A 13,399-nucleotide genomic window follows, 5' to 3' on the forward strand; every position below is an offset into this window, starting at 1 on the left:
ATTGTAAATTTAATTAATCAAACCAATGACTGACCATAGACTAATCTAAAACTTGCATAGGCCTCTCTGCTGTAAAAAAAAAAAAAAAAAAAGAAAATCGAGAATCGAATCAAATCAAATCGGAAATAAAATCGAATTGTGGATTTAGAGAATCGTGTCGCCCCAACTGTAAATTGTATTGTATTAAACACAACCTCAAATCAGACAAAGTTGGGACACTTTGGAAAAAAAAAAGAAAGAAAATGAAGGTGTTTCCTGCATATGCTTTACATTATTTGATTGTAGACAATATGAACCCCATATATTTTATACTCCATCTGCTCAACTGCATTCAACTTATTAATATTTATATTTATTAATATTTTATAATATTTATAAAAGAATCCATGTTCCAGATACCTCTTTTGGAAGAAATATTTTTTGTGTGCTCTAGACTAAAGACTAAAAAGATCTGTAATGGTGTAAGGTTGTGTCAGTACACTTTTTTGATGCAGCATTAATGCAGAAATGTACATTAAAATCTTAGAGCAACGAATGCTGCCTTCAAAACCACCATCTTTTACATGGACATCCATGCACCACTTGCCACCAGCAGGAGAGCTGGGCATCGGAGGGGAAAAATCAGTGGAGCTGGGTTCCAAAACTCCAATTCCCATAATCCCCGGCTGTGATCAGTGGCAATCAGCCACACCAGTTCAGCACTCTACTTAAACCCCAGTCAAACTGCACATTCCTGAACGGTGAGAGGTAACAGAGGGTATAAGAAAAAAAAAGACAAAAAAAAAAAGACAGAAAAAGGAGATCTCAAAAAAAGATCTAAAAAAGAATCAATTTCAAGCTCCACAAGCACAGTTTATATTCTTCTATTACAATAATTTACAACATTAATAATATTAAAGCATATTTATACATTTAATCAAATAAACAATAATTATAAATATACCTGGGTAAACATATTACATTTAAATAAAAACTTAAATTTTGTTCTGCACTTGGATCCAACACATTAATGACTGTTATACACTTTAATGCGTGTTTGTAGGAAGAATGAGACAAAATAACACCTGAAACCCTTAATCACGTGGTATCCTCAGTGCCTAAATCTTTTTTAAAGTGTTGTAAGAAGGACTGTATACATCCTTCTTACAACATGCTCTAGTATATATCACATCCAACAGCAGCAGCAGCCAAACACAGGTAAACAAGCTTTCAGAGCTCAGTCAGGTGATCAGTGCTGTAAATATATGAAAATGTATTTACCGGGATGAGTCTGGAGATGGTCTGAAGAAAGCCATTATGGGCTGTATTACAGTAAGAGACATCACAGTGCAGCCCAGACCAGCGTGAGCACTGGCTCCCTGCACAAAACACAACATATATAAATATCATATAAACAGCTTCATTTCACAATGTGTTATAGTAATTATCTTATCTTATCTCATCTTATCAGCTCCACTGATCATATATAGGACACTTTGTACTTCTATAGATAGCTTTAATTTGTGTTTAATTGTGTTGAATGAATGCTAGGAATGCTCCTAGCATTCCACAGCAAAAAGATGCCGTTTATTGCTGTTTTTGTGTTTTGAGGCGCTTAAAAAAATGGTTTGTTTAGAAAGTATTTTATAATCGAAGACATTGTTAATTATATTAGAGTAAAAAAAAGTAATTGTAACTTATCTTATTGTTCTTGGTCTGTTTCAGTTTAATGATTGTTCAGTGCGTAACTGTATTGCTGTTTTTGTGTTTTGCACTGAGGCTATGTTCTTAAAATATTATTTGTTCTATATTATTGTTCTTAATAAATATTTTTATTATATCAGACAAACCAAGTCTCCCTGAAGCTGCGGGAGTCCCCCGCATTTGGGTAGTGGCTCCCTGATGCCCGCGAGTCACATATAATCTCCCGGAATTCAGAACGCACACAAACGCGCACACAGGCCACAGACTTTTTTTCTCTAATCGCGTGTGGGAAGGAGAGAGAGAAAACAGAGAGGGTTCTGATTGGCCTGTTCTCTGCAAAGAGTCTGTGAGACAGCCAATCAGTTTTTAGTGTGGGCGGGCAGTGTTTTTCCCCCCTCCCGGACGGGATTTGTTCAGTGAGTGAGAGAAAGCAGATCATGGCGGAGGTAGGGAAAGCAGAGGCAGGGCCTTCCAAAAAGAAAAAAATTGAAACTCATTTCACCTCTGAATACTCTAAATTTATTAAAAAGATACAATTAAATAAAATAAATGTAAAGTTTTGTTGTCCCTTGGTGTGTGTGCAAGTTTTTTTTTTTATGTTTTTTTTTATGGGGGGGGGGGGCGGGGGTAACCTCCCTGAAATCAACTTTTGCAATTTGGGATGTCTGTTATATACTAGCTCTATGCTTCTTCAGTGTTGCAGTTTAAAAAACGCAACACTGCAAAATGTTTAAATCTTGAAAGCTCAGGCTCACAAAAACATTTTAATGGGGTGGGTTGGGCAGAAAAACTAGCTGCAATAAATCTACTTTTTTGCTTCCTTTTAAGATCTGTTGCTTAATATTGTGTTTTGATTTCTTTTTTGATTTTGACATTTTTTTTTAAGATCATTTTAGGTCTTTTCTTTTATCTTCGTTCCTTTTCTTAAATACAGTTTACACATTTGCCGTTGGTTTGCCCTAATTATCCTTTAGACTTCTGGGATTTTGAGTCTTTGTGGGTAACAGTGCTTCTTTTCTGTCGCCCTCTGCTGGCAGCTGGCCGCACAGACCAACCTCTTACAGTATTCAGTATTAGGGACACATAAATGGAATTTTCTATGATTTGAGTATGTAATATGTGGCTTCAGCGCACACTCCACCATATGAATCAATTCATGATCTGAAATGAAACAGAGCCCCCTGCTGGCATGGAATAAAAGTAATAAGTGAAATTTGACACGTAGCATTTAACTGGCTATCCTTCAACCATGGAAAACACTAATAATGCTTATAAATCATGCAGTGTTTCTGTACTTAAGTAATATTTAGGAAGACTTACTCTTTAAGACAGATTAGCCAGGCTAATCTGTTAGCTGTGAGCCAGACTTATTTCTATTTTAAGTAAACTTTTGATCAAAAAATGGTGCTGCAGTATTTCATTATTACACAGCAACATATTTCAGCTATTAATGTAGAAATGTATTAGTAAAATGTAGTTATTCTTTAAAACATATTTGTGTAGCCTCTGCCATGTGTGACCATCTTCTATAAGTGTTTTGCCATTTTCAGGAGAATAAAGATGCACGCTGATTGGTTACGCCCAAAACACACCCATGATTAATTAAGAATTAGTACATGCCTTTTGTGAGTTTTGAGCCACACAATGTGTACTTTTCCTGTTGTTATGATAGCAAAGACACACTGACACGCCCTCAATCAAGCTGCATGGTGCACGAAAAATGGACCCATACAATATTTACTGTATCTGTTACTGACTGATAATTATTACAGGGAGTTTTTAGTCTATGTCAGTTATTCATTAATTGAACTATTCAACTATTAAATTGTACAGTTGAACCCTTTGATGCGCAACATATGCACACCCTCTCTAATGTGCAACATGAGTCAAAAATGACCTGCATTCTTTTTTATGTAATGGCATTCCTGTATGGCTGAGTGTTTCTATGATATATCTTAGCAATACATTAATTCAGTCATTCAGTATCCAAGGTATTCCTCAATTAACATGTTTTTAATCATAGTACATTCTTATTTTATTTCCTTACTTGCTTTTTGACTATGATTAAAAACTATTTAATTGAGGAATACTTTGCATACTGAATGACTGAATCATAGACTGTATATAAAGATGGACGTCGTGTCGCGGTTCCCATTCATTCAATGAAAATGAAGCCAAAATCTTCCGCCATTTTGGCGATTCAGAGACCAGAGTCTGCGCAGTAGAGACCAGAGGAGGGAGAAAGGCTGTGGAGAGACCGCCTACTCATTTGAATAACCCCGCCCCTGAGGGCTGCCTCGCGGTCACAGACTGCAGAGCGGGGCGGAGCAGAGCTGACGGTCTGTTATTGGTCCCGCCCATAAGCAGCCCTTTTACCATAACCACACCTTTTTTGAATAGAGCCGAATAAAGTTTTAAAAACCGAATTCTGTGGGGATATAAAAATTTGACAATATAAGCAGAGGTTACACTTGCTGTTGCATTAAAATAATGGAGGTAGAATTACAGTATATTAGAAAAAAACGTGATTGAAAGTTGTCTGTTTTGCCATTGAAACCTATGGGGATGGGTGGGGTTACACGGCTTTCTGCAGCCGAACAGCAGGGGGCGCCCGACCTGTGGTGGCTTCACTTTTAAGAGACGATGCTCTGTCCAGTTATACACAGTCTATGGACTGAATTAATTTATTGCTATACATGCAGTTCCGTAGAAAATGAATATGGGTTATTTTTGACCCATGTTGTGCATTAGAGGGGTTGAGATAAAAAAAGGGCTTTTATTAAAAAAATAAAAAAGATAAAATAAAATAAGGATGTACTATAATTAAAAACAGGTTAATTGAGGAATACTGAATGATTTAATTAATTTAGTGCAAAAATATATAAAATTATAATTTAGCCAGTTCACTTTTGACCCTTGTTGCGCATCAAAGGATTAAAAAACGTTCTTAGCAAAAAGCGATGAATATGATGAATTTAGATTTTTAATAAATCACATTTTTAATAAATCACAGACCATGTACTTAATTAGATATTTTTTTATTGATTGACACAATATTTTTAACTCTTACCCGACTCCAGTGTCCTCTGTAGATGAAAGGAAGAATGAAACCCACAAATGTGAAAATCACAGTCAGCATCATCAGACTATGATGCACCTGGAATGGAAAGTATTTTAGGAGATTTAATAAAGGGGGCAATATCAATATAATGTGATAGAATGATATTATTACACATATAAAGGAAAGCTAACAATCAGTTAAAGGAATTTTCCCACATTTTATAGTTTTCTTTGACCTGTTTTTTTTTTTTTTTTGCCACGTTTTAGTGCTGCCTGGTTTAGTTGAGTAGTTATAAGATTAAAAAGTTACATAACACTATTTAAGTTTTCATAAAAATATTAAGCTCTTGTTAATTATTAGTTTTGTCAAAGAAAGTAACGTTTGACATCAGTGACATCACAGCAATTAATAATATAATAATACAGCTTGCCATAACAGAGTGGACTAATGCATGACAGGAAATAAAAAGCAAAAATATCAAAAGAATAAGCTGGAAAAAAATATCCCTGTGTAGTCTATTGTCTAATAAATATGATCAATATTTAAAAATATATATATATAATACCATAAACCAGATTCTTTGTCCAAACAGGGTCTTTTCAGGCCAGTCTGGTTTGAAGAAGCCTGCCATGAAGATACCAGTGCTTCCCAACACCATCCACGCAAACAGCATCAGAGCACCTGCAGTACATTTCCATATACAGCAGATCAGCGAACAGCTGCCAGACAGCATCAGTGAGGTTTCAGTGTAGAGACAGTATTTATGATGAACTAATTAATAATGCACACATATGAGAAATGAGGACTAATGGCACTATATGATCTTTTTGTATATATGTATATCTGTATATATCATTATTCAAATCTCAGTTTTAAATACCAAACATTTTAATAGAAACAGATGTCCAAAGCTGATCATTTTTATATATTTCACTGAAATTGCTGATCCAAAAAAAAAACAATAATTTATAAAGCAAAATCATGAAAATGATCTGGGGTGCCCAACTTTTTCATACCACTGTATTAAAACATTATATCAAATGTACCACTATAATGATAATGAAGCAAAATATTATGATCATTATGAGCAGTAGTAGTGGTAGTAGTAGTAGTAAAAGTAGTAAAGGTAGAAGTAGTAGTAGCAATCATGTAGTAGTTGTCATAGCAGTAGGAGTAGTAGTAGCAGCAGTAGCTTATGATAGTAGTACAAGTAGCAGCAGTAACTAAAGTGGTAGTAGTAATAGTAGTAGTAGTAGCAGTAGTGAGAGTAGTAATAGTAGTGGTTGCGGTAATTGTAGAAGTAATAATTGTAGAATTAGTAATGATATTAGTATTTAACATGTAACATGTAATCAAGGGCGTAGAAGCGGGTTTGATATTGGGGGGACACATTTGCTAATATGAGCCAAAGCCCACCCTATAGTATAGTGTCATAGAACAACATTTGTGGAATCCCTTTTTTCTGCATTATGTTTATTATTAGTTACATCCAAGTAAAGGTGACTTTATAACCTAAACATGTTACCCCACATTACATTTACTGTTGTTAGAAAAAAAATATTCGTGCGGTGTCTAAATTATATACATATGATAAAATCTGATCAGTTACCACCTAATATTTAAAATAATATAACAGATTTGGTTATTATTATTATTGGCATGTCAATTCTTTATATTTACATTTTCTCCACTCTTTTAAAAAAACATACTAGCATTGAGTCCTGCGCTTTTAATTTTTTTTCTACTGAAAGCACTTCTTATGATAAGATAAGATAAGATAAGATAATCCTTTATTAATCCCACAATGGGGAAATTTACCATGTTACAGCAGTGCAGAGTAAAGGACAGAGAAACAGGTCAGGAAAAGGTAAATACAAATAATGATAAATCTATATATACAGAAAACCTATTGTAGGAAAATATATAAAGAATTAAAAAAAATTATATATAGTAAAAGAAAAAAATATATATATACATCTAGTGCATAGAGATATGATTATGGTAGGGTGGACCAGTATTATTGCACAAGAGTAACAGTGAATAAATATCAAATAAATAATAGATAAAAACAAAAGTGAGAAAAAAAAAATATTGCACATTAAATAAATTGCACAAATGATGATCACAGTACTCGTAGTGAGATGGATATTGCACACGGTAAGCATTACAGCTACACTGAGTAGTATGTAGGTTTGTATGAAGTCCTGAGATAGTAAACTAGTGTTTACTGGGAGCGCGGTGTGTTGTAAAGTCTGACGGCGTGTGGAACGAACCGTCATTGTATCATAAGATGGTGTCTTATGATACAATTCATAGAGATTTTTGGCAGAAGTAACGTTAGAGCAGTGTTTCTCAACCCTGTTCCTGCATATTTTACTGCATATTCCCACTGTTATGCATATTCTAGAGCTCTCGCTGATATAAAGGCACTTAGTAAAGTAAGTGGTGATATGATGTGTCGAATACACTGCTGGATATAAAAGATTTATTTATGCTCCATAGGGGCTCAGGGACAGGTAAACTCAGTAAAGAGTTTATTAGCTGAACACTTGGATCTGATGGAAAACACACATTTTTAGGGCAGAGACCAGGGTTAAGAAACTGCTTTAAACTACAGACACCGTACTTTACTCAATTCTGGCCATCCACTACATCCAGCTTCTAGCTAACTAGTTGCTTTGTTCATTATAGTTTACAGTAAGTCCTGCATTCCTAAATAGTGATTAGCTGATCAGGCACATCAGGGCAAGCTGAACATTAATAGTTTTTTTTTTCTTAAACCCTGACACCCTATCTATCTAATTCCTAAATTAAGCTAACCAACTCACAGGCTGTATTTTATTAAGCACACTAAGGATTTAATCTGTGTTTTGATTCAGAGACGCGTCTTTTTAACCAGCTATCAGAAACATCTCATCACAGTTTACATGGTTAGCTGTGTTACCTTTCTTTTAGAAAAATCTCCGTAGATACAGATTAGTTTTAATATCAGCTGCTGCTAAAACTCACAGCGAGGGGCGCAAAACCAGCAAGCTGATTGGCTCTTTCTCCTGAGAGGCGGAACTTTCTCCCTGAACCAGCTCCACGATTGGCGTTTAGAGATACACAGCGGTACAGCTGAGCTGAGCGAAATGATATCATTTTTGGGGGGGACAAATCCACCTGTTTCTAATATCCCCCGGTTCCCACGCCAATGCATCTAATTAATAACATTAGAATGAATTATTGCCAGAAATTATATGTGCACTTCTATGGAAACAAAAATGTATTTTGCACATGCCTATATCATACCTTGCAAACATTATTACTAAAATTTCAGTATAGAATAGTAACATGTTGCCAGATTTAACTTAAAGGAATAAAGCTTATCTTTTTTCTAAGCTATTTTTCTATATATATTTTTTTTTATCCCATATATGCATCCATGTGAGCTTTGCAGCTGAAAATCCTTCAAATGTCACACATTAACTGCTATAAACTACATCACTACCTAAACCTGCACATGTGTTTGTGTATTCCACTGGTGAAGAAATGCTTACCGTGATATTTCATCATTAAAGGAGAGCGGGATCCGGTTGCTATCTCCGGTGGACCGGTAATGGCCTGCCGCTGAGCTGATATGAGGGGCTGACGTTTATGTTTATGGATCAGACCTGAGGCAGGAAATGCACGTAGGTTAGTACAGTTATGCTGTTTTATTGCACGCTTTACCACAGTCTATAACTACAGCAGCAATAATAATTTCCTGTTTAAAACTTAAGCACAATTAAACGCCGGAGAAACGCTGTGTGACTGGGTCATAAATCAGTATCTCATTGAATATTCAATCGCTAACCAACATCAATCAGGAAATTATGGATATAAACAGAGTTTTGTCACTGCATCCAAAATGCATTCAATCAGCCAAGTCATGTTCAATGTCTGAAGCTGGATTATTACAAAAAACAGCTAAAAAGGTAGTTAACAGTTAAGACACACTGAAACCCCACCAGTTAGCATAGTGCTAACATACTCCCACCTCAAAGAATGTGGAGATGATGTTTAAATTCTGTTAACTTAGACTTGATAATGTGGTTTCTGACACTGTTGGATAAATACGGGTTTGGAGAATGGCAGTAATGCCAATGTTACCTGCCTGACTGCTCTTATATTTGGCTGAGGGGGGATAATGTTATGAGGGTGTTTTTCAGATTTTAGCCTCCTACAGACACCTAGTTTAAAGTGAAGGAATATCCTAAGGCTTCAGCATTTCAGCTTTGAGGAAACAGTTTAGGGCAGGGGTATTTAATTAGAGTTCAGGACGGTCTAGTTAAAGAAAATTTCGTCGGGCCAAGGTCCGGACCGTTGTCATTTTTAACTTGTGTTGTGATTCAGAGCTATATCCTGTCTACTGAACAATTGAAAGGCAAAACAAATTACAAATACTATTCAATATGTTTCAATTTTAAATAGGCCTGTCATAATAATTACATTCTTGACTTATCATACAATAAATGGAAACACCCTCAATAATTCAACTAATCGAGTCTATTAATGTGAATCTGTATGTCAACTTAATTTTAAAATGCTATATTTATTTTATTTTATTTTATTAATATTACATTTAAGCCTGCCTGTCATGATAATTACATGAATGACAAATCGTACAATATATGTAGAAATGTTTGCTGAACTTGGCCAGAATATCAGCTTTGTTTAAAAACAGTCAGTTTTATTTTATTTAATATTATTACTGTTCGTTTTCTGGTGCGCACCATCTGAATTAGTCTTTCTGGCTTTATTCTCAGGCTGCAGCTTCTCACTGTGTACTTCACCTATGTGTGCTCCACGCTCCCGCATCTGCATTCAGATCTGATTGGCTGAGGAGAGCGTTTGGTGATCTTACAGCACACGTGATTGGTCTGTGAGTTTGCACTGCGCCGCAAAGCCCATTTACCGTAAAGACAAGAAAAGTTCCGCCGCTTTAAATAAACTTTAAAATTAGAATTAAATTCTTCTCAGTAGTTTATCGGTTTGTGTCCGGATTGGACAACGCCTAGGCCTGGACCCGGACTGCGGTCCATCTATTAGTGACCTTTGGTTTAGGGGAAGTTCTGACATTAACCCCCCTACCCTCTGAAATCTTGTAGAAAGCCTTCCCAAGCCTTCTACCAGTTGGTAGAGCTGCAATTAAAGACTATCTCCATATTAAACAAAATAAAATAAAAAATATATATATATTTTTTATATTGATTTGATTGTTGACAACATATGTTTATCTACAGTATTTACTGTGTATCTTTTGCCCATTTTTTTAACATGTATTTACCAGTACATGGTTTAAAGGGATTGTGTGATTATTTAGAACCGTGCTAATTGGTGGGTAGCGATTATCTTCCATTTCTTCCTACAAGTACAGTGATTTGTATGCCTACAGTATGCCAGAGCAGCCAAAACATTAAGTACACACTAAAACTCACCAGTCAGACGGCCTATTATTGTGAATTAGTTTCACATTAAAGGACAGCCTTTAAAAAAGACTACTTAATATGATGTGACCCAATATCTGTTTTTCGCAATTCTATGATAGACGCAGACACAAGGGGGCAGATACTATTTTAAAAAGCTTTGATTGGTTAGAACCGCTGTCAGTCAGATAAGAGTCCTGCAGCAACTGAAAAATATAGACAAATCTTTTGAATTAGTTGCTGTTTTTTTATTTTAGTTAATTTATACAATGTATGCCTTGTTATGATTTACATGCACATATTGTCACCCCTTCTTGAAGGGTTAGAAGGGCTTCACTGCACACCACTGCTTGTTAGATACATTCACAGCAAGCACTTTTATCACTTGCTGTGTGCACACAGGATAAAGCTAAAGAGGCAAGCCTACCTTGACTGATAAACTCTTACACTAGAGAGTAAAGTGTGTAAATGTCCATTTTTATCAAATTACTGCTGCTTTAAGTATGAGGAAACAGAACCAAGCTCACGCGCTGTATTGCTGTACTGTTTTATAGTCTGTGCACTCATTGACCCGGCTCTCATTTATCACCAGCATGCCGGTGTGTATCCTCAGCATGTGCTGATATAGTTCAATTTTCCAGATCCTCAGAATCATTTGGGAAGCGCAGTAGCGTAATCAGTGCTGGATGCCATAAAAATGACACGTTTACTGTCCAGATCAGCCTGACCCGTACATTACACTTTGAGCAATGAAAACAGGGCCTTCAGTTAAAACGGAGGGCTGTAATGTTCATCCATTAACCTCAGCCAGGCTTTCTCTCTCTGAACTCACTGAGAAGACTGAATGAAGGTGATTTCTAGCCTATATGTTATCCAGATAGAAACCACAGAAGAGAAAGTGGGAATATGGTTGACGTGCATGATCAGCAAGACAATACTAGTATAACAGCATGACTAACATGAACAAGTATGCCCAAAATCAAGAGCTGGTTAACTTTAAGTGTAGGAGAGCATCCCTATGATAGCTCTTTCCTGTAAGATGTGTAGCTCAACCCATCCTCACAGGTTTCAATTGCAAAACAGTCCAATCCATTTTAATCTCATTTGTCTCCTCTATCTCGAGTGTCTCAACCATTCCACCAGTTCTCCCTGTGCTAATATTCTCATATTTTTATTTTCCCCACAGAGATCTGTTTTTAAACCCTATCCTGCTGTATTATCATAAGATCATGGGGCTACTTTAAGAAATAAATGATTGACAGAGAGCCTTGGCTGAAACTGACCAGTCAACTGCATTACATCGAGTAGCTAAGTAGTAGCTGAGTTGTCAGATTCACTTCCTAGTTAATCAATAACTCTCTTATTGATCATGTGGTGTTATTGTGCTGTTGGTCAAACTCTGCCACACCAGTGGAAAAATCCACTCTGCTTCTGGTGCCATAGAGGGCATTTGTGAAGGGTCAATGAAGGCGGTCTGAGACAATGAGCTTGGTCTGGCAGAAAGGGGTGGGTTCTAGAAGCATTCCAAGGCCTAGGCTGCAGTCGAGGAAGGGGGCGGGACATTGGTAGGACTGTTCTGTAAAGACCCCTTCTCAGTAGCCTACTGGCCACACCTATGGAAATGTCTATAGATGCTTTGTGGTGATGTCACCACAGAAAGATAACACTCTTTTTGAATTGTGGAGAAAATCTTATTAATGAAAATACATTGTAATTTTAAATTATAATAAAGTTACATGTGCATAGAATTGTGGGTAACTATGAGCTCAAGTGTTTTTGAAATATTTACAGAGCATCTCAAAATACAAAATTAATGACATTAATTATAATATCACAATACTTTGATTCTGTGATACTCAATATATATCACAAGATGATTCTTTAATATACTTTACTGCATCTGTGTTTCTGAAGAAGACAAAACACTCCTGAAGAAGCAAATGTGAGGAGTTATGGATTTATTGGTGTCAGAATTTAACAGACAATATTCTTCATCGCATTAAGAGAATATTTATTTGATTAGCGTGACCATGTGGAGTAATAAAGATATTTTTTGTTTGACACGGCGTATTGAAATGATAAGATCGAAGCGATACAATATATTTGTGGTATCTATATATTGTTCTACAGTAATTGGCCTAGTGTATGTTTTTTACATCTGGATGATGAGCTTTTTACCCACATTGAAGACCAGGTTAGACCATATGAAACTAGCTATTTTTCGCACGCCGGATTATAAGGTCCACTATCAATGAACGGCAATTTTCTGGTCTATTTTTATACAATTATAAAGTTCATTATGCAACATCAGTAAGGAACAGTGGTGTAGCCATGTTTTCCTTCTATTCAGCAGGTCTCACCACTGGGTGGTGGTGGTGGGGGGCTAACCAAGTTAAATAAAGCTAAGCTAAGTAAATAAAACTGTAATTCTTTTTTTCTAATTTTCTTTAAAACTAAAATGAGCACTGGATGTTAATCTATAAAGATTTTTCCTGAAAATTGTTTATTTGGGTGAGTAAAGTGCTTCTATTTATTTACAGATTTACGCTTAAATTTCCAGATTTCCACTAAGGCTGGGTGCAGCAGCATTAGCATTAACATTAGCGGTTAACTGCTAGCACTAGCCGCAGCCTCTCTGAGTCAGGCGGTGGTTCCCACATGCTTCAAAGCCACCACCATCATCCCTGTCCCAAAGAAGGCATCGACATCCTGTTTCAATGACTATCGTCCAGTTGCACTCACCCCCATCCTCATGAAGTGCTTCGAACGACTAGTCATGCATCACATCAAGTCTTTGCTCCCCCCCTCCCTGGACCCCTACCAGTTTGCTTATTGGTCAAATCGCTCGACCGATGATGCCATCTCCACTGTTCTCCACTCAGCCCTCACACACCTAGACAAGAAGAACACCTACGTCAGAATGCTGTTTGTTGACTTCAGCTCAGCATTCAACACAATCGTCCCCCAACAGCTCATACACAAACTGGACAGTCTGGGGCTGAGCACTTCACTGTGCAACTGGCTGTTAGACTTCCTGACTGGAAGACCACAGGCAGCAGCACATCCAGCATCACCACACTGAACACAGGGGCTCCCCAAGGATGTGTGCTGAGCCCCCTTCTGTTCACTCTGCTGACCCACGATTGCACACCAGCACACACCTCCAACCTCTTCGTCAAGTTTGCGGATGACACCACGACGGTGGTGG

General features: G+C 36.7%; 1 protein-coding gene across 1 annotated transcript in view; it reads right to left on the reverse strand.

The window, feature by feature from the left end:
• The window catches only part of frrs1a (ferric-chelate reductase 1a), a 38,510-nt gene that overhangs the window by 5,774 nt on the left and 19,337 nt on the right, over positions 1 to 13,399 (reverse strand). Inside the window, exons 9-12 of the mRNA XM_049467022.1 lie at positions 8,284 to 8,397; positions 5,310 to 5,425; positions 4,754 to 4,840; positions 1,261 to 1,358 (exon numbers count right to left, since the gene is read on the reverse strand). Of these exons, the coding sequence (XP_049322979.1) occupies positions 1,261 to 1,358; positions 4,754 to 4,840; positions 5,310 to 5,425; positions 8,284 to 8,397 (415 nt within the window). The remainder of the gene's footprint in view (positions 1 to 1,260; positions 1,359 to 4,753; positions 4,841 to 5,309; positions 5,426 to 8,283; positions 8,398 to 13,399) is intronic.

Source organism: Astyanax mexicanus, chromosome 18 (genome assembly GCF_023375975.1).
Source record: "Astyanax mexicanus isolate ESR-SI-001 chromosome 18, AstMex3_surface, whole genome shotgun sequence".
Taxonomy (NCBI): domain Eukaryota; kingdom Metazoa; phylum Chordata; class Actinopteri; order Characiformes; family Acestrorhamphidae; genus Astyanax; species Astyanax mexicanus.